General features: G+C 37.2%; 1 protein-coding gene across 6 annotated transcripts in view; it reads left to right on the top strand.

Annotated features, from left to right (window-relative positions):
* Nucleotides 1-22,750, top strand: part of Kdm4c (lysine demethylase 4C) — a 275,732-nt gene that overhangs the window by 101,299 nt on the left and 151,683 nt on the right. For 5 of the 6 annotated variants that reach the window (XM_055630066.1, XM_055630109.1, XM_055630055.1 and 2 more), the window contains 4 exons: nt 1,576-1,769; nt 5,914-6,143; nt 11,439-11,755; nt 16,498-16,606. In XM_055630066.1, the coding sequence (XP_055486041.1) occupies nt 1,576-1,769; nt 5,914-6,143; nt 11,439-11,755; nt 16,498-16,606 (850 nt within the window). The remainder of the gene's footprint in view (nt 1-1,575; nt 1,770-5,913; nt 6,144-11,438; nt 11,756-16,497; nt 16,607-22,750) is intronic. The other variant, XM_055630088.1, reaches the window with a different exon arrangement.

The following is a 22,750-nucleotide window of genomic DNA, read 5'->3' as shown; positions in this document are numbered from 1 at the left end:
TTCCTTTCCTTTCCTTTCCTTTCCTTTCCTTTCCTTTCCTTTCCTTTTCCTTTTCCTTTTCCTTTTCCTTTTCCTTTTCCTTTTCCTTTTCCTTTCCTTTTATTAGTTACATTTTATTAACTCTGTAGCCCAACTGTATCCCGCTCCCTCATTCCCTCCCTCATCCCCTTCCTGCCCCTTTCCAACTCCACTGATTGGGGAGAACCTCCTCCCCTTTCATCTGACTCTGTTTTATCAGGTATCTTCAGGATCTGTACATTTTTTAAAGACCTTGATTATTCATATAACTACTGGAAGATAATGAATTTTGCTAAGATTCGAGGTCTGTCAGAAACTGGATTAGTGTTGCCAGAAGTCTGTGTACCACATATGCCCCCGGGGCCTACAGAGTCAGAAGATGATGTCAGATCACTTGGAACTGGAGTTATGAACGTTTATAAACTACCGGTTGAATGCTTAGACTCAAACATGGATCCTCTTGCATGAACAAGTGCTTTTAACTTCTGAACCATCTCTCCAGCTGCAGAAGTTTATTAATAAAACCAAATATAATTAAATGTATTTTTAAACAATTTTTTTATGCTGTGATTACATGCACACATATGTATACCACAGTTTGCACATGCAGTTCAGAGTAAACTTGCAGAGTCAGTTGTCTTCTAATGCCATATGAGTTAGTGTACTAGATCTCAGGCTGTTGCGATTAAGAGCAAGTGCTTTTACCCACACAGCCATAACACCAGTGACTCACTGGTTAAATTATTCTAATCAGATACTCATTAACATTCAAGAGTCATATGGAATTTTTGCAGAGCTGCAATAAAATGCCTGAATACAGCTATCCACAAAGAGTTTACTGCTTTCGTTAAAACACAAAAAATGGGGCAGTTCTGTGTCTTTGGGCCGCTGGTAAGAATAACAGATTCTGGTAGATTGTCCTTAGAGTGTATGTAGGTGCAAACACTTACATCCTTTATGGGGGAAGCTTACAAGATGGTTGGGGCCTGGTTTCCTAGCTTACAAGATGGTTGGGGCCTGGTTTCCTCCTTTCATACAAAGCTTTTTATAAGAACAAGTAAGAGAATCCCCAAAGGTGTACATATTAATTACCATGAGACAGATTTCATGCGTCCAGTATAAGAACCATTCACTAGGCTTCACCTACCAATATTCATTCCCTGTGTACCAAGCTTTTAATTACAGTAGACATTTGGCTATGTTCAGAACATGCCTAAATTGACACAAACATTCGGTATAGTCTGAATAATTTCGTATTTTGATGCATATTTGGGATAGTAATTATTCATACAAACACTGCATGTTCTACAGATTTTTGATGGTATCTGTGATAGTAGGGTAGCAGTTTTCTTTGCTGAACACCTTTGGAGAGTCACTCATACTCATATCTGCTTTCTCATTTCTAACTGTAAATATTTACATTCTCAACTGCTTTTGAATTTTTTTTAAGATATAAAGTATCATTTGTATTTTAATTAAACACTCATGTTATATATGTTATATAGTTAGCAAAATATTTCACCGTTGATTTTGTTCCAACTGTTTATTGTGTTTCAGTGTACTTGTCGGAATGACATGGTGAAGATATCAATGGATATATTTGTGAAGAAATTTCAGCCAGACAGATACCAGATTTGGAAACAAGGAAAGGATATATATACTATTGATCATACAAAGCCCACTCCAGAATCTACCCCAGAAGTAAAAATGTGGCTGCAGAGGAGGAGAAAATTAAGAAATGCTTCAAGGAGGCAAGTACCCCATCACATGGATCATGGAACCAAATGTTTTCAGGGATTATTTATTTATTTTTATTTTTGTTATTCATATCTTTATAATAGTTTATTACTGAAAATTTGAGGTAATGTATGTTAAGCTTTTGAGTTGATATAGTAGAATTTAGGAATATGTAGTCATATATATATAGAGTATTCATGAAATTGATGTATATAGAACATAGAACATTTTGGAAGTCTTCCATTAATTTATCTTAATCATGTATTTGTTCTTTACATTATTCACCATATTTCAAACAACTTCAATAATTAGATTTTCAACTCCTACGTGCTACAATTTTAAAAAATTTTAAGAATGATTTTTCTTAATTTGTTAAGTAGCTGAGATAATTATTTTTTTCTCATCTGATGCTTATGGTATGGCATTTAAATTTTTTTGGTTTTACTCTTTTCTCAAAGGAGAAAGTATTATTTCTGTACCATGGTAGTCTTTTAAAACTTTACCTTTAATCCATTTTTGTGACTAGGACTTTGTCAAAAGCTTTGTACTTTCTCTGGACATTTCTTTCTTTAAAATTTTTTGAATAGGCTGTGGCTTGGGTCCTTAGGCTGGAATGTTAATTTTCAAAGTTTTGAATTTTTTATTTAGCTTTTGCTTTTACTATTGCTTTTTATTCTTTTAATTTATAAAAGTAATATTTGAGAACTGTGGAAATTTTCCAAATCCATAAAAAAAATCCAATGAATCCAAATCACCCCTAATCTCACTATCCAAAGACCACCCATCTTATAACTTTACATGTATTTTTACATATGTATTTATTATATATTGTATAAAATATTATATACCTTTTTCATAATGAAACTGTTATACTAACAATTGAGTGACCACATATATGAGTACTTTTTATATAATTAAATTATTTTTATAGCATAATTTTTAATACCTATATGTATTTGGTCCCCTACTTTTAGACCTTCACCACCTCTGTTTTTACTGTAATAATACTATAATTTTAGGTTTTGTTCAAAATTTTATTGCTTATTTTCTGCTCCCCACTACTTGAATTTTTGTTGTTGTTATTTAAAATGGTTGTGAGCAGGAGAAACTTCAGACCATGACTTGCACATATTTTTCTTTTGTTTTTCTGGTTCTTTCTTTCTCTCTCTCTTTTTCCTCTTTCTCTCTCTCTTTTTTCTCTTTCTTTCTGTCTTTTTCTTTCTCTTTTTCTCTTTTTTCTCTCTCTTTCTTTCTCTCTCTCTTTCTCTTTCTTTCTTTCTTTCTCTCTCTCTTTCTCTTTCTTTCTCTCTCTCTCTCTCTTCTTTCTCTCTTTCGTTCTTTTTGTTCTTTTCCCAAAGATCAGGTTTCAACTATGCTATAGTGAGCCTAGAACTCATTATATAGACCAGATTGACCTGCAACTCAGAAAGATCTTCTAACTTCTGCTTTCCCATTGCTGGGATTTCGTAGGTGCTATTTTTAAACTATTTTATTTGGTGTTCCTTAATGCTTTACCTCACTTTCTTTTTTTTAATTTTTATTTTTTATATTAATTACAATTTATTCACTTTGTATCCCAGGTGTAGCCCCCTCCCTCCTCCCTTCCCAACCCCACCCTTCCCCCTGCATCTCCTCCTATGCTCCTCTCCAAGCCCATGGATAGGGGAGGTCCTCCTTCCCTTTCATCTGACCCTAGCTTATCCTATCTCACCGGAACTGGTTGCATTGTCCTCTTCACAAAAATAAAGTCCAAGTGGATCAAAGACCTCAACATAAAAGCAGACACACTAAATCAGTTAGAAGAAAAAGTGGAGAAGAGACTAGAACTCATTGGTACAGAAGACAACTTCCTGAGCAGAACACCAACAGCACAGGTCCTAAGATCAACAATTGATAAATGGGACCTTATGAAACTGAAAAGCTTCTGTAAGGCAAAGGACACTGTTATCAGAACAAAACGACAGCCTGCAGACTGGGAAAGGATCTTCACCAGCCCTGTATCTGACAGAGGGCTAATATCCAGAATAAAGAATTCAAGAAGTTAAAAAGCAACAAATCAAGTAATCCAATTAAAAATGGGGTACAGAGCTAAACAGAGAATTCTCTGTAGAGGAATATCGAATGGCAGGGAAACACTTAAAGAAATGTTCAACATCCTTAGTCATCAGGGAGATGCAAACTAAAATGACCCTGAGATTTCACCTTATACCTATCAGAATGGCTAAGATCAAAAAATCAAGTAACAACATGTGCTTGATGTGGAGATGTGGATGTGGAGAAAGGGGAACCCTCATCCATTGCTGGTGGGAATATAAACTTGTACAAACACTTTGGAAATAAATTTGGCGCTTTCTCAGACAATTAGGACTAGAGCTTCCTCAAGATCCAGCTATACCACTCCTAGGCATATATCCAAAATATGCTCAGGTACACAACAAGGCCATTTGTTCAACTATGTTCGTAGCACCTTACCTCCCTTTCACCAACTCCCCTTAACCCTAGATAGAAGGTTAGAAGGGAAAGGGGACATAGACTTCTTTAGACTTAGTTCTAGCACGTTAAGGTTTTTGGGTTCTTTGGGAAAATACCAATCTCAGTTTCCAGGATATCTAGCAGTCCAGCAACAGCAAATGGCAAATGCAGTGGATGAATAAGCAGCCTTTTTTCTCCTCCCTTTGTCTTCTTGAAACCCTCTAGAGCTTCTCAAGGTCTCATTCTGTGCTCTGGTATTTGTACTCTTTCCAGAGTCCTCAGAATTCCATTAACTCCAGCTGGTAAAGACCACGCTCTGCAAAAGGCAATTATCAGCTGTGGAAAAACTTGGGCAGTGCCATATCCCACACTTGAGATTAAAACAAAAATATTTACATAACTGAACTTTTAACGAAACCAAAAATTTCACCACAGAATTTTATACCTGGAAAACATCTGCCTTTTTAAAGATAGATAGGTAGTGTAGGTTGGTAGGTAGAAACATACATACATACATACATACATACATGTATATATATATATACATACATATATAAACATGCATGAGAAAACTAGTCAGTAGCTAACCTGAGGATGATAGTATTTCAGCTGTAGTTTACAGCAAAGATTTCAAAATATTGTTTGATAATGAATTTAATAGATCATGGGTAGTATTTTAACATTTGAATGTGAAATGAATTTAAAAGTAACATGGAGGAGCAGGAGAGACATCTTAAGACCACCAACTGGTCTTTTAGATGATTCAAGTTCCTAACACTCATAGACAGCTAATAATCACCTATAATTTCTATTCCACAGGATCTGATACCCTATTCTGACTTTTATAGTCATTTCATGCACTTAGTCCACACGTATACATGCAAGTTTAATAACAATACACATAAATAAAAACTTCTTTCTTTTCCAAAGTACAGTAGTGTTTAATGTGTGGAAAATGTTTATTCATGCTCTGTGTATTTGTGTATATGTAAGTGTTGTATCAATAAAATGCATAACTTACTGTAAATACATTCAGAATTTGAGGAACAGTAATTAGGGAGTCAATACCTATGGAGTTATTCGGGAAACACATCAGACTCAAATCCTGAGAAACGCAAAGCAGCACTGTAGTTAGGTACCTGAGCGGATACTCAGACTGCTGGTTTTCAACCAGAGTACCTGTCTCATTTTTCACATGTCCTAATATTTAGGATTTTTTTTTTTTAAATCAGTGGCTTAAAGTGGTTGTTGATGACGCTTTGTTAATATAATCTTTAAGCATGTGTGACAAGTGTAAAAACTCCTTACAACCTGAGGTATGCCGGCTGCCTTGCTTTACATGTAGACATTGTGAAATGCAGATATTGCCTGTATTCTCACTGTTATTATCGGCACTGGCAGCACCTAATTGCTGGTATGTGTATATTCTTATTTACTCTGCTTAGCTCATGTTTCTGCTTACTTGACTTTATATTGTTATTTTATCATGTATTTATAATGTAAAAATTCAATTATTATTAGATTGATTTAAAACCAATTTAAAACCGTTATTGGTGATGTCAACTTCAGGCTTTAATTGTAAAAATTAAATAACTAAATTTTTCTTGATATAAGCGCATAATATTTGCATTTGTGTGTATTATCTATTCTGAACTTTTTGCTATGACTACTTCCTTTTGTTAATAGCTTCCAGGGTAATAGATCACTTTCTAAAAGACCTAAAACCGAGGAGGATGAAGAATCTGCTGAATTTTATGGGGAGGAGGTCTCAAATCCGGTCATGTGTCCAGGGCAACTCAAGGTCACTGAAAAGTCAGAAAAAGCATACAAGCTTGGGAATACAGAAGCATCTGAAGGAGAAGCTTCTGATACCAAGAAACAAACAGATCAACACTTAAATGACACCAAACTGTCAGGTAAGAAAAGAGCTGATTAAGTTTCACATGTGGCTAGGGTGGTCAATAATTTGATGTCTTAAAATTGTCCACTAAAATATATCTTACTAGACCACCCAGCTTTTTCAATAACTATATAAACTTAAAGGATAGTTCAGCTATGAAGAAAAGTGAACATTATACCAATAACGGATATGGCTTTTATGTGTAATAAAATTCTAAAATAAATATCTAGTAATACACATGTGGTTTAATAAAAAATGAAAAAATTGAAAATTCAGAAGTTTTTAGTTAAATTCAACTTAAAATTTACAAGAAGTAAACAAATTATAGACAATTTTGTTTAGATTCCTTGCTTCAGAATTAATTTAAGAACAAAATTAGAGGGTGTGGCTCAGTGGTTAAGAGCATTGTCTCCTCTTCCAGAGGTCCTGAGTTCAATTCCCAGCAACCACATGGTGGCTCACAACCATATATAGTGGAATCAGATACCCTCTTATGGCACGCGGGTGTACATTTGGATAGAGCACTCATCTTCGTAATAGATAGATAGATAGATAGATAGATAGATAGATAGATAGATAGATAGATCTTTAAAAAAAAAGAACAAAATTAGATATAACTTTAAAAGGACAAAAATATAAAATCAGCTTAGTGTGTAACATCATTGGGTTTATATTAATGAACTTTTAAGTCTCATCTAAAAGACATACATACAGGCAGAGCACTTATACACATTAAATAAATAAATAAATCTAAAAATAAATAAAGGGCAGTGTAGAGGAATATCAATTCAGCATATGGCTTTTATGGCAAGAGATCACATCCAAAGACATTTGATCAGAATGAAGTGTCCCTCTCCCTCTCTTTTGATTAATTTTGATTGAAAGTCTATCTTATTATATATTAGGATAGCTACTCCAGCTTACGTCTTGTGTCTGTTTGCTTGGAAAACCTTTTTCTAGCCCTTTTCTCTGAGGTAGTGTGTATCTTTGTTGCAGAGGTGTGTTTCTTAAATGCAGCAGAATGTTGGATCCTGCTTCCATAACCAGTCTTTCAGTCTGTTAGAGGTGACGATTTTATTGGGACAGTAATAGAGAGACAGGTTTCAGAGAGAGAACTCTGGTGAAGACTGAATGAGCCAGAGAATGAGAAGTAACCAGGAGATTAGAACAGATTGCTTGAGTTAGTTTGAGGCCAAACAGAGCAATTCAGAGACTGAGAGAAAAGAATTAGTCAGCTGGGAGAGGAGTTTGAGCTGGAACAGCTGAGTGAACTAGCCAGCTATAAGTTCAGAAAGAACAAGAAATGAAGTTACTAAGCAGTAATATTCAGAGGCTGAAACATTCTAGGCTTAGGTTAGATTGTACAGAGGCTAGAAGCTTCCAGGAAAAGGCCTAGTTTAGCAAATGGAGGCAGTAATCCTCCTAGACAACAACTGAAGATGACAAATAAAAGTTCTTTTATAGGCTTGAGTGATGGATCAATGGTAAAGAGTGTAAGACATAAATCAGTGGAGGAAAATGAAAGAATAGACCCAGCTGGACCTCAGAATGGTGAGAACAGATTTCTACTGGCCTGAGAAGTTATCTTCAAACACTGCTCAGGATCTGAGGGAATAGGGGCCATCCGAGCAGGGCCTGCAAATCAGCTTTGCAGTAGAGAGCAAGAAGGATGGAGGACCTGCTTATGGAGACTGAGAGATAAGCCAGATTGCCTGTTTTTTGGACTTCTCCTCCAGGCCAGGTGATAGGGGTTGACTGATCCCCAAAATATTTTGGGCAACAGGTTTCTTGGAAACCTGAGCTTGTTTTATGACCCTAATTTGGGGTGGTGGATTTTTATTAAAGAGTGTTTGCTACTTTTTTTTTTTTTCCTACAGTAAAATGAATTTTCTATTTGTCTTTTAAAAGATTTATTTTTACTTCCTGGTATTTTGCCTGTATGCACATCTTTGTGATCCACAGGTACTGTAGCTATAGACAGTTGCAAGCCACTGTGTTGCAAAGTTGAACCTAGATCCTTTGGAAGAATAGCTTGGGCTCTCTACCACCCAGGCATCTCTTCAGCTTCCAGCTCCTCACCTCCCTTTTTATTTTATTTTATTTTTTTTATTATTAGTTACATTTTATTAACTCTGTATTCCAGCTGTATCTGCTCCCTCATTTCTTCACAAACCCTCCCTCCCTCCCTCATCTCCTCCCTGTCCCTTTCCAAGTCCACTGATTGGAGAGGACCTCCTCCCCTTTTATCTGATCCTGTTTTATCAGGTATCTTCAGAACTGGCTATAAAGTCCTTCTCTGTGGCCTAGCAGGACTCCTCCTCCCTTGGTGGATGGGGAGGTCAAAGAGCTTGCCATTGAGTTCCTGTCAGAAATAGTCCCTGTTCCTCTTACTATGGGAAACCAGTTGGTTACTGAGATACCACGGGCTTCATCAGCGCAGAGGTTTTAGGTTATATCCATATGTGGTCCTTGGTTGAGTGTCAGTCTCAGAAAAGACCCTGTGCCCGGATATATTTGGTCTTTGTGGAGCTCCTGTCCTTTCCCCATCATACAAACTCCCCCTTCTTTCATATATTTCCCTGCACTCTGCCAAAGGTTTGGTTATGAGTCTTAGTATCTGCTTTGATACACTGCTATCCTCACCTCCCTTTTAAATAAATGTGTAGTTAAAATATAATTATCTCACTTCCCCTTCCCTTTCCTCCTCCCATGTCTCCTTCCTCCAATCTCTACCATACACCCCCCCAAATTGATAGCCTCTTTTTCTTTTCTTACTATGGTTATGTACACAGACTCATAAACATATACATATATTCTTAAATATATAAATACATCCTGCTGAGTACATTTTTATTGCTTTTGTGAATATGGTCTCAGGGCTGAGCCGCTTTATTAAGGGCTAATTCTTTTTTTTTTTTTTTAACTTTTATTAATTACACTTTATTCAGTTTGTATCCCCCCATAAACCCCTCCTTTCTCCCTTCCCAAGCTCACCTTCCCTTCCCCTTCTTCACGCATGCCCCTCCCCAAGTCCACTGATGGGGGAGGTCCCCCTCTCCTTCCTTCTGATCTTAGTCTATCAGATCTCATCAGGAGGGGCTGCATTGTCATCTTCTGTGGCCTGGTAAGGCTGCTCCCCCCCACCTAAGGGGGAGGTGATCAAAGAGCAGGCCAATCAGTTTATGTCAGAAGAAGTCCCTCTTCCCATTATGAGAGGTTAGTCCTCTTGTAGAGGACCTAGGTTGCTTTCAATAACACCCATGTGTGGCTAACAACCATTTATATGTACCTATTGATCCTGGGGGTTATATAACTTCTAATCTCTGTGGGCACCAAGTACATACACGTACATAAATGCAGGCAAAACACCCACACAAATAAAATAAAAAGAAGTCCCATCTATTTGGTTTTTCCCAGTTATAGGATATTTTTATGAAACTCCTAATGTTTTATTTTTGTAATAACTACTATAGCCTTTTCCCCTTAATAATTGAATTACTTGATAATTTCTTTTATGCATTGGTATCTTTCATACTGTATCTCCTTCAGTTCTCGCACTCCTTAAATCCATCTCTGCCCATTATTTATACCTGTGCCTACCCATAAGAAACCCTATCTCTTCTATCATTGTAGAAAGAGCTTCTTTCCTAACTTACAAAAATCCACTGTACCCTCCCCGTCCCCAGTCATGTCTCTGACAATACAAAAATACAGCTCTCACATCAAAAGGAATGAGATTGTTTATTCTGGGGCCAAGTTTGAATTCTTACATGGTGTGTGGTTAGCAAGGAATGGCTATTTAGTAGTCCACCAATCGCCTGAGATAAATTAGGCTGTGGATCTATGATATTCCAATTTCCTCACAGTCTTTGAAGTTTTAATCAGTCACCTTTAGTAGGCACAGCTTATTTTCAGGAATTCTCATTTATATTTCTTTATGGCAGCTTTAAAAAAGTAGTTCAGATCATGTTCATACTATCTTCTAAGTATTTTATTTAGAATAAAATAAAAAGTTTTGCATCATTTTATGTAAATTGTCCTTAGTTGCTTCTCTAGCTTCATTATCTTTGCTTTTAAAAAGTCTGTGTGATTACAATTGAAACCACAAACTCTTTTTCTGTGAGCTCATACTTTAGGGAGGAGCTACATGATAAAGCTACTATTCAGTATAGTAAGTCTCATCGTAGAGATACCATGGCATATGCTGGTTTTCTTATGATAGACCCATACTGTTTAATAATTTCAGACAAGATTTACACCAAGTGTGCCCAGCTAGTTCTATCTAGTTCTTTGTATTTTGATTTTTAGTTTTGAGATATGAAAGAAAATTTAAGTAGAAGACTTGGCTTTATTGTCAGCTAATGTGTGATAGTTAGATATGATGAAATACTTTATAGTATCTCGTATATGACATTATTTCAAAGCAGTGAAGAATCACATCTGCCTAAATCTAATGGCCCTCTCCATATTGTTAGTACACCATAATAGATTCATGTAGCAAAGAATTTTTATTGGATCTCTAGGGCTTTATTATGTGCTACTTGTGTACATTCTCTGAACATTACCATTCTTTGTGTAGCTCTTCTTAGCATTATCAATTGGAAAAATTATTCCTAGATAGATTTCAAATTGCACATGCTTTGTTAAGTATTATGGATGAACTACCTATTAACGATAATATGAATTAGAACAACCTATCTTTAGTCTTTGACTGTCTCATCAATAGAGTTTTATTTTCTTTTTAAAAAAAGTCCAAACATGGGACAGGAGAGATGGCTCAGCATTTAAAAAGTATTGTTTGTCTTTCAGGGGACCTGGGCTTGGTCTCCAGTACCCACATGGTACCTCACAGCCACCTGCAACTCCAGTTCTAGGTGATCTGACACTCTCTTCTGTCCTCCATAGTTACTGTGCACACGTGCAGGCACAGCAGTGATATACTAAAAATAGAAAGGAAGGAGAAGATCTCATTGTAACAACTATGAAAGTAACCTGACATGGATGACTTTTCATATTTATGGAAATTGAGAAGGACAGTTAGAAAATATAAAATCAACCAGGCATTGTAGCACACCATGAGTTCATGAACATCCCCGAGTTCAAGGGCAGCCTGGTCTATAGACTAAGTTCTAGGATAGTCAGTGCTACACAGAGAAACCCTGTTACAAAACATCAAAAGTAAAACAAAACAAAACAAAGCAACAACAAAAAACAAAATAGAAAATCAGTAATCACTTTGTCATTGTTCAGTCACAATACTTAGTAGTAATGAGATGTAACATTTATTATTAGTCTTTTGTTTGTTCCTCAGGAAAAAGTTGTACAAATTCACCTGTAAAAGATGAACTACAACATGAAGATAACACAGCTGATGTTGTAACTTCACCATCTATGCCCAAGGAAGTCTGTGACTTACCATTTTCTAGTGACCATATAACAGATAAGGAGTCACATATAGTTAAGATTCCACAGCCTGAATCACCCAAGATGTCTTCCTCCCTGACAGAAAGTAATAGAGTACTGACAGAGGGAGAAGACAATGATGAAGAGGACAATGGAAGTAACCTTGAACATGAAGACATTCCAGAAGCTCTTAGTGAAGAAAGAAATGGGCTCAAAGTTCCTAAGGTACATGTCAGTATATATTTCTTCTCTGTTCATTGGGTTGTGGCCTGTATGGTAATAATGATACTTTGTGAATATATCTTATTAACTCCTATAATCTGACTTTAGAACAAAAATAAACATTATTTACACTTACTAGTTTTAATCATATTTCATAGTGGAATATGATTTGGGCAGGGAAATACTATTCTGGCTCACATTTTGATTCATCAATAAAAAAAAACTTGGGCACTTTATACTGTATACTTTCTTTCAGTTTAGACTTTAAGAAAACAATATCAGGAAACAGAGGACCTCTGAAAGGCTCTGCCCTGCAGACTATCAATGCAGATGCTGAGACTTATGGGCAACCTTTGGGCAGAGTGCAGAGAATCTTATGAAAGAAGTGGGAAACAGTAAGATCTGGAGTGGACAGGAACTCCACAAGGAGAGCAACAAAAACAAAAAATCTGAGTACAGAAGTCTTTCCTGAGACTGATACTCCAACCAAGGACCATGCATGGAGACAACCTAAGACCCTTGCACAGATGTAGCCCATGGCAGTTTAGTATCCAAGTGAGTTCCATAGTAATAGGAACAGGGACTGCCTCTGACATGAACTGATTGGCTTGCTCTTTAATTACCTCCCCCTGATGGGGAAGCAGCCTTACCAGGCCACAGAAGAAGACAATGCAGCCACTCCTGATGAGACCTAATTGACTAAGATCAGAGGAAAAGAAGACCTCCCATATCAGTGGACTTGGGGAGGGGCATGCATACAGAGGGTGGAGGAAAAGAAGGATTGGTACAGGAGGAGGGAGTGAACCACAGGGGGGATACAAAGTGAATAAAGTGTAATTAATAAAGAATTTTTAAAAAAAAAGATTAAAAAAACATACAAAAAAAAAAGAAAACAATATCATTTGGAGATAATGTAACTTCACTGCACTAGTACACAAATAGATAATTTATACTCATTAACTACTTTTCACAAATACTAATATTTGATAAACTTTATTTTGAAATTTTAATCATATTGATAAGATTGTTAATTCGTGATACAGTGTTCCCATCAATAGCACTATTATTCAGGCTGAAATGAATTGCCTCTTGGCCACTGCTCTCCTGATAATAGAAACTATTGAAAAATCTATTTTATGTAGTCTCCGTTTTAACATCAGACTCACATGATCAGTGTTTCTTTTGACCCTTCTTACTTAGAATATTAAAGCTATATTTCTGGTCATGTTTATTCCCATAAATAAACCTTTTGCGTCTCAGAAAAGTTAAGCTGGTTTTATGACTGTAGCTCCTTTCTGTATTTCCCATTGTTCTTGTTCAGTGTAAAAATTATATATATATTATATATATATATAAGTATATATATGTAAAGTATATATTATATACTTATATAGCGAGCAGTAGTACCTCAATCAAGAATAGGTCAGGTGAGCCCTGCTACCATTCAGAACCTCACTAGGGACTTCTGTCAGTGAGGAACTTCTTGCATTTGAGATGGCAGCTGAGCTATCTACTGACCTGACTAACCTCTTGCTTGTTCCTGGTTTACTAAACCTATTACAAGTCTTTTCGCATCCTTCAGTAACAAAGCACATTATAAAACAACAGTAATGTCAAATAGTCTATTTAATAGTCTTAAAATATATCAAAACTAATTCAATAATTTGATCAATAGACTTGGTCATTTTCTATGTCATTGTAGGTTCTGTAGAAATATAAAATAAGTATGACCTCAAAAATATTAAAAGTAAAAGATAAAGTGTCTCATAGGGGCTTCAACATCTTTTAGAATTTAATGGTTTCAAAATTACAAGAATGTTTCATTTAAAATTAATATTTTCTTTGATACACTGTTAGGTAGAGTCTTTCAGAGGCCCTCTCTGTTAGGCTCCTGTCCTGTTTCTTGTTTTCTCCTACTTGCAATGTCTATCCCATTTGTCTTTCTAAGTGAGGATTGATCATCTTACCCTGGGTCCTCATTGTTTAGCTTTAGGTGTATAGATTTTAGTACGTTAATCCTACTTTTAGGTCTAGTATCCACTTATAAGTGAGTATATACCGTGTGTGTCTTCCTGCTTCTGGGATACCTCACTCAGGATGATCTTTCCTAGATCCCACCATTTGCCTGCAAATCTCATGATTTCCTTGTTTTTAATTGCTGAGTAGTATTCCATTGTGTAAATTTAATACAATTTCTATATTCATCCCTCCATTGAGGGGCCTCTGGGTTGTATCAAAGCAGATGCTGAGACTCATAACCAAACTTTGGGCAAAGTGCAGGGAATCATGTGAAAGAAGGGGGAGTTAGTAAGACCTAGAGAGGACCAAATAAATCTGGGCACAGGGGTCTTCTATGAGACTATTCTCGAGCCAAGGACCATAAATGCATATAACCTAGAACCCCTGCTCAGACGTAGCCCATGGCAGCTAGCTCACTATCCAAGTGGGTTCCCTAATAAGGGGAACAGAGACTGTCTCTGAGATGAACTCAGTGGCTGGCTCTTTGACCTCCCCCTCGACCTCCCGAGGGAGGAGCAGCATTGCTATGCCACAGAGTTGGACATTGCAGTCAGTCTTGATGAGACCTGATAAGCTAGGTCAGATGGAAAGGTAGGAGGACCTCCCCTATCAGTGGACTTAGAGAGGAGCAGGGAGGAGATGAAGGTGGGAGGGTGGAATTGGGAGGGAATGAGGGAGGGGACTACAGCTGGGATACAAAGTAAATAAACTTTAATATAAAAAATAAAAATTAAATTAAAAAATAGTTTCCTACTGAACCCATGCTTATTACTCAATGGAAGGTAAAGTACTTTTTTTTTTTCTTGGCTTGTTTTCCTTCTTAGAGAGGGTAAAAACTATCACTTGCTAAGTATTCACATATGAAAGATACAACTTTGATACCTTGCTGGGTAGAGTCTCTCAAAGGCCCTCTGTGGTAGGCTTGTATCCTGTTCCCTGTTTTCTCCCTCTTCGGATTTCCATCCCATTTGCCTTTCTGAGTAAGGACTGATCATCTTACCCAAGATTCTCCTTCTTGCTTGGCTTCTTTAGGTGTACAGATTTTAGTATGTTTATTCTATATTATATGTCTAATATCCACTTATAAGTTGCATACCATGTGTGTCTTTCTGCCTCTGGGATACCTCACTCAGGATGATCTTTTCTAGTTCCCACAATTTGCCTGCAAAGTTGGTGATGTTCTTGTTTTCAATTGCTGAGTAGTATTCCATTGTGTAAATGTACCAGAATTTCTGTATCCGTTCCTCAGTTGAGGAACTGGGTTGTTTTCAGATTCTGGCTATTAAAAATAGTACTGCTACAAATATGGCTGAGCAAATGTCCTTGTATACCTCAGCATATTTTGGATATATGCGTAGGAGTGATATAGCTGGATGTTGAGGAAACACTATTCCTAATTGTTTGAGAAAGCACCAGGTTGATTTTCAAAGTGGTTGTACAAGTTTACATTCCCACCAGCAATGCTGAGACTCATATCCAAACTTTTGCAGAGTGCAGGGAACCCTATGAAAGAAGGGGGAAATAAAAAGAACTGGAGGGTACAGGAGCTTCACAAGGAGAGCAAGAGAACCCAAAAATCTGGGCACAGGGGTCTTTTCTCAGACTGATACTCCAACCAAGGACCATTCATGGAGATAACCTAGAACCCCTGCACAGATGTAGCCCATTGCAGCTCAGTCTCTGAGTGGGTTCCCCAGCATTGGGAACAGGGACTGTCTCTGATATGAACTTAGTGGCTGGCTCTTTGATCACCTCCCCCTGATGGGTGAGCAGCCTTAGCAGGCCACAGAGGAAGACAATGTAGCCAGTCCTGATGACACCTCATAGGCTTGGGTCAGAAAGAAGGGGAGGAGGACATCCCCTATCAGTGGGCTTGGGGAGGGGCATGGGAGGAGATTTGGAAGGGAGGGTGGGATTGGGAAGGGATGAGGGTGGGAGATACAACTCGGATACAAAGTGTATAAACTAATTTATTAAAATAAAGTAGAAAAAAGAGAAAGATTCAACTTTATGGTTATTAATCATTTTATCAGTGGACTTAAACTAGTTTTAAATGACCTTTGAAACTTTGCCATTTGTTGGTAAGCCTCTGAAACAATCTTTTGTGAAGGAGAATTAATTGATCTCTTAGAAAAATGCTGTCCTTCCTTTCTCTCCTTCTCTGCCTCTGTTACTTTCTCCTTCTCTCCCCCCTCCCTCAGCCTCTATTCCCTCTGTCTCTGCTAATACTGTACATGAAACCTAGGGCTTGGTGCATGCTAGGTTAGTATTCTACCGCTGAGCCTTTCTCTAGCTTGTATGTCCAGATTTCTTAAAGAGTAAATAAGTATAAGATTTGTTTATAAAGTGTTATTATTTTGAATTATAATTTTCCCCCTGAAACAAATCATTATTGATTTTGGACAAATGGCTCAGTGAACAGTGTGTTTACTATGTAAACATGAAGAAAAGTTAGACATGGCTGCACTAGTCTGTATCTACTGTGCTGGGAGGCAGAAACAGGAAGATCCTTGGAGCTTACTGGCCAGCCAACATAGTGAAGATGTCACCTCCCGGTTCACTGAAACCCTGTCTCAAAATGTAAAGTAGTGAGCTAATGAAGTATCTACATCTTACATCTCTCTACCTGTTCTTGCATACACACAGCCATATACTGAACACATGGAGAGAAGTAAAAATAACTCAAATTATTCATAGATATTTCTACTTTTTTATTCTATAATCAGATCATAGAAGGACAGCCAAAAACTACTAAGAGTTGGCGCCATCCCCTTGGGAAACCTCCAGCCAGATCCCCAATGACTCTTGTGAAGCAGCAGGTAGCAAGTGATGAAGGTGAGTGCATGGTAGTCTTTTGTAATAGAGGGCTTGTGCAGCTAACTATATTACATTTTTTTCTCAGTTAGGAAGTTTTACTTTGTGACAAATTCTCATTTTTTTGTGGTACAATAAACAATAAATAATTTATAGGTAAAATCAATTGAAGTTTAGAAATAATGTCTTGCTTCATATACTTTAATAATATTGCTTGTACAAATATTTTATTTCATGTCATAAATGAGTCATTGCTGACATTATCTAAAAATTTTCTAGAAAAATCACTACAAATCATGGCATATATGCATTGTCTGTACTTTTTGTTTGTTTGTTTGTTTTTCTTTTTCCAGACAGGATTTATTCATGTAGCCCTGGTTTCCTGGAACTCACTCTTTAGACCAGGCTGTCCTCACAGAGATCTGCCTGCCTCTGCCTCCCAAGTGCTGGGGTTTAAGGCATGTGGCACCACTATCCTGTATTGTCTGTTCTTTTAACCTGAGTCATTTATACTCACGTAAACATTCTCAAGTAAGAAACCAGCACGTGCATGCACACGCATGTGTGCACATATACACACACACCTACATAGCAGTGTATGTTATATCCCTATCATTGCTTGGTAGAATACTCTGATATGGCTTGATATAAACCTTCGTAAGTCACATACATAAAATTTGCTTTTGTTCCCTTTTGAGATAATCTCCTTTTCTGATGGATATTAACTATAGTCACCTGTCTTTGAAGATGTGGTCAAGGGGTTTGAAGTATCAGCATCATTTTTCCATTTACTGTCTTTTTTTTTTTTAATTTTAACTTTTATTTTATGTGCAATGGTGTTTTTCCTGCATGTATGTCTCTGAAGATATGCTGGAATCAGAGCTCAAGACAGTTGTGAGCTGCCATGTGGTTGCTGACAATTGAACTCAGGAACTCTGGAAGAGGAAATTGTGCTCTTAAATGCTCAAACATCTTTCCACTCCCATTTACTATGACACATGCTTATGTAGGAAAAAAGAATATGGTGGTAGTACTTTCTATAACATAGAGTAGCATTTTAGTTGACTAATAGAAGTAAAGAGACATTCTAGCTGTTGTTTCTCTATATTATCAGATTGTGTTCTAATTTGTTTTTTACATACAAGTTAAAAATACCACAATCTAGACAGCTAGACAGGTCCGAGACTTGATCCTTCTGCTTTAGCCTTCCAGTTGCTAGGGTGATAAACAGCATCTATACTATGTTAATTCCTCCTTTATTGCGTTTTACTTCACATAGCAAAAGCTATTAACCTATAACAGTTACTATAACTACAAGACAAATTAAAAAATTAATATGTAACATATAATACATAGGAATTTTAATTACTTTTCTTCAAGGCTTGTCATTTGAGTGGTTTCCCTGTAGGAAAAGGGTTAGACATACTTCTATGGAATGCTCTTTCCTTCATGTGCTTTTCTTCCTAGAAGCTTATTTTTATGTCAGCTACTGAGAATTTGCCCAGAATACCCCCTGGATTCCAGTGTATAGAGCTTGGAAAAATATATGTGAATTATATTAATAACATTATCTCAAGGGTTTAAATTTGAGTGTTTTTCTGAAACATTTGTAATTGCAGCTTCTGTAACTGTTGCACATATTAAGAACTTCTGGCATCTTCTGTGAATTCATGAGAATTGCATTTTAAAACTGGAAGTTTTTCTGGCTGCCTAAAGATCTTCACAAATCTAAGTGACAATGAAAAATACCCTGTAGACTCAAATAAATTATTTATATCATTGGTGTCACTCTTCTTCCTTTGAATCCAAGTTCATTGGAAATGAAGGAACATTATCATTATCTAAATGAATTGAACAAGCAGATTTTATCCTCATTCAGAGCACACAGTTTCCAGCGCAGCTGGATTTAGGGATTTTCTGCCCTACCAGTTTCTTTGGCAGTATTCATATTAGAATATACCTCTACTAGAATTCTGAGAAATTACCTCTATAAATATCAATTAGTATCCTCTGTGGGTAGATGATTTTTTTTAAGTGAGTCTGGAATCCTCTCACAGAAAACTATAGGTATGAAGAGCACCAGAGTAAGCCCTTATTGGATCTGGTGTCCAGGTGGGGCAGACACAAAGACATAGGCTTAGTCATTCTGCATATGACTCTGGTAGCTGCTAGGTCTCCCTACTTTGGAGCCACTGTTCCTACAGTAGGAATTCCTGTAGCACGTGTCACCTAGCATTAATAAAGTTAAGAACTAAATGCCTGTAAAATAATCTGAAATTGTTTGAAACTTAGCATTTCCTTGTTTCTGCTGTTAAGGGGTTTTGAGTAGCCCACCCTTTACAATTGGAAAATAAAAATTAAAAAAAAAAGTAAATAAAAGGAAGGTATATTGGAAAAACATAAAGTAAAATCAAAACTGTTCATGGACTCCAGAACAATACAAGAGAGCTTATTGACCTGTACCTTATACTTGAGTGAGGATAGAGGCAGTAGATAGAAGAATTCAGCCCATGAATGCTTAGCCTTAAGACTGAGGTCAAATTTTACCTCTTAGTCCATTCAGCAGATTTAGGAAGAATGTGCACTCTGACTGTTAATGCCTGTAATGCATTTGGCAGAAACTGGAAACTTTTAAGTCCTGAAACGGGAGTCTTTTGCTGTCAGTAGACTCTGTCTAGTCTTACTGATTTTGGAATTTTATTGCTGCTATTTTATAATTTAGGCAAATCCTCTTTTTGGTCTTATTTTCCTCTTGTATAAAATGTATTACTTAGTCATGAGTGATCACTTCGTTCTTTTTTTTAACTTTTATTAATTATACTTTATTCATTTTGTATTCCCCCATAAGCCCCTCCCTCCTCCCCTTCCGGTCCCCCCTCCCCCCCTTTCTGCATGCATGCCCCTCCCCAAGTCCACTGATAGGGGAGGTCCTCCTCTCCTTCTTTCTGATCTCAGTCTATCAGTTCTCATCAGAAGTGGCTGCATTGTCAGGGTTCTAGGTTATCTCCATGGATAGTCCTTGGTTGGAGTATGAGTCTCTGGGAAGTTCCCTGTGTTCAAATTTTCTTGTTCTGTTGCTCTCCTTGTGGAGTTCCTGTCTTCTCCAGCTCTTACTATTTCCCACTTCTTACATAAAATTCCATTCACTCTGCCCATCAGTTGGTCATCAGGCTCAGCATCTGCTTTGACAGTCTGCACTGCAGAGGCTTTCAGAGGCCCTCTGTGGCAGGTTCCTAGGTTGTTTCCTGTTTTCTTCTTCTGGCTTTCAGAGGCACTCTATAGCAGGTTCCTAGGTTGTTTCCTGTTTTCTTCTTCTTCTGATGTCCATCCTCTTTGCCTTTCAGGATGGGGATTGAACATTTTAGTTAGGGTCCTCTCTTTTGCTTAGTTTGTTTAGATGTACAGATTTTAGTGGGTTTATTCTATGTTGTATGTTTATATGAGTGAGTATATACCGTGTGTGTCTTTTTGCTTCTGGGACAACTCACTCAGGATGATCCTTTCCAGGTCCCACCATTTACCTTTAAATTTCATGATTTCCTTAATTTTCATTGCTGAGTAATACTCCATTGTATAGATGTACCACAGTTTCTGCATCCATTCTTCAGTTGAGGGGCTCAAGTACACAAAAAGGACATTTGCTCAACCATGTTTGTAGCAGCTTTATTTGTAATAGCCAGAAGCTGGAAACAGCCCAGATCACTTCGTTCTTAACCTGTGGTCACTTCATCAGTTTGAAGCATTTCAGATACCTATAGGTGGCACTATACTGTTCCTTTCCCATTAGCAGACTGATAAAATTTCATAATCTTTTAGGGACCTTGACTTTCATCAAACCAGGACTTGTTTCTTTGACAAAGAAAATTAAAAAACGAAGAAAAGCAGAGTTGGAAGTCTTACTAAAGACATAGTTAAGAGTAGTTTTTAAGCCAGCCATGGTGGCGCATGACTTTCATTCCAGCACTCAGGGAGAAAGAGGCAGGTAAATTGCTGTGAGTTTGAGCCCAGCCTGGTTTATACAAAGTAAGTCCAGGACAGCCAAGGCTACACAGAGAAACCCTATCTCAGAACACCAAAAAGAAAGATTAATTTTTATTTTTTGAAAATTTCAAAAATGTATACAATATGTCTGGATTAGTTCTACAAGCTAGGTTTGGCCACCTGTCCTCCATGAGCCTATTATAAGAGCCAAATCAATAGGAACAAGCAAAATAAATAAATAAATAAACAAACAAATAAATAAATAAATAAATAAATAAATAGATAAATAAAATAATAAAATAATAAGTAAAGGAAAAGAAAAAAAAAAGAGATTTATTCATTGGAACTACATTGGGTAATGTGGCTGAGTGACCATCTTTGCCAAGTTCTTACTGATAGTTTTGATGTGAAGTTAAAGCTTAAGTAGAGGACCAGATTTATGCAAATATAATCAGTCAACATCAAGTTATGGCACATCTTACCATCCACCCATTATTTTCTCTCCTTCATGGTAGTCTGACTGGTTGTAAACCTTTTTTTGAAGAAAAGCTTCCCTTGTGATCTTTAGGTTTTTTTTTTTTTCTTTTCTTTTTTTTTTTTTTTTTTCTAACATTGAGAGATTGCTGGGGAATTCTTGGGGCTTATTTATTTATTTTTTCAGTAATCTGATAGCCACAGTGAGGTACACAAGTGACTCTTTAGACATCTTCATCCCTACAGACTGGCTACAGTTGCAGATGTTAAAGGTTAATTTTCCTAAAATGCAATTGACACTGGACTGATTTCAATTTATATCTCTTCAGCTATACTTTTGTGAAATTCCAGAATAATTAATACAGAAAAAAAGTTACAGACACCTATCTAGATACTGTGTTTGCCAAGGTGTACAAGTGACCCTTTTGACAAGTTTAATATTGGTAAGAGTCACAGTAAAGTACTGGTTGGGTGTTGGCAGCCCTGGCAAGGTAAGGTGGGACTCTGTCCCTTTTAGTTTGTTTGTTTTGGTTTTTTTCAAGACAGGGTTTCTGTGTATAGCCTTGGCTGTTCTGGGTTTGCTTTTTAGACCAAGCTGGCCTTGAGCTCAAAGAGATTAGCCTGCCTCTTCCTCCCGGAATGCTGGGAATATAGGTGTGTACCACCTTGTCTAGTGACACTTGTCCTTTTTAAGCCAATTAAAGAAAGGTGTAATGATAAAAAGCAGGGAGGGTGAATTTATTCAATGTGAATATATTGCAAAGTGAAACAAAAAGATCCAGTGATACACCTCACTACAGGTCCATCTTCCCAGTTAAAAGTTAAAGAGCTATATGTAGCTCTGTCCTGGTCCAGATGTTGTGCTCCTCATCATCACTGTTCCTAAATCTCTCTTATTAGGTCGCCTGGCAGGTTGTCAGAACTCTGAGAAATTTGTTCTAAAAAACAAACAAATTGGACAAATTGGAATTATTTTCTGGGTATCTGTCCTCCGGGCTTGTCCCTAGGACATGGATGGGTGGTGGAGGGATAGATCTCTGGGAAAAAATTGTAAGCAAGGAAGAGAGAAATGGTAGATTATGGTTAGAGGATTGTAGACACCAAGCCATGTAACGATCATTATTTATATTAGTACCATAAAGTCTTTTCTCATCTAGATAGGTACCACCATGTTGGTGGCCCAGGTAACCATAACCATTTTTAATTGCCCAAATGTTGGGCAGACAGCTTCAGTGTGCATGGTTCTAACTATGTGACTACCTGAGTCTCCAGTGGGGACCAGGTCTTCCTGTTATTCCAGGCTTGACCTGGATCATGGTTGCTTCTTGCTAGCCTTCCAGATTAAAGATAGGCCCTTCTTAGCAGTTGTCTCCCAACTTAAAGCATGGTTTCCCTTTGCCCTACCTCAAGCACCAGTAGAGAAAGCAAGGGAGACAGAGTTGAGACATACCCTCAGCCTAAGTCACAGGAAGTCTAAAGCCATAAATGAAAGTCAAGAGAAATAATGAATGTAGTTCTCCTAGTCTATCCTTTTCACACAGCATGTCATCTGGCCCTTTTTGGGGGAGCTTTCATACCATTTTGAAGTGTTTCAGAAAGTGAAAGGTGAAGGTAAATGGTGGAGTAAATTTTACCTTTTGGGTGTCGTATCAGTTGTTTCAGCCATTGATCAGAGTTCACAGTATAACCAGAGGTTGTTGTATCTTTAGA

This window comes from Psammomys obesus, unplaced genomic scaffold (genome assembly GCF_907164565.1).
Source record: "Psammomys obesus unplaced genomic scaffold, mPsaObe1.curated_primary_1811, whole genome shotgun sequence".
Taxonomy (NCBI): Eukaryota; Metazoa; Chordata; class Mammalia; order Rodentia; family Muridae; genus Psammomys; species Psammomys obesus.
Note: the sequence above shows the minus strand (reverse complement) of the source record. Positions and strands in the feature narration are given on the sequence as shown.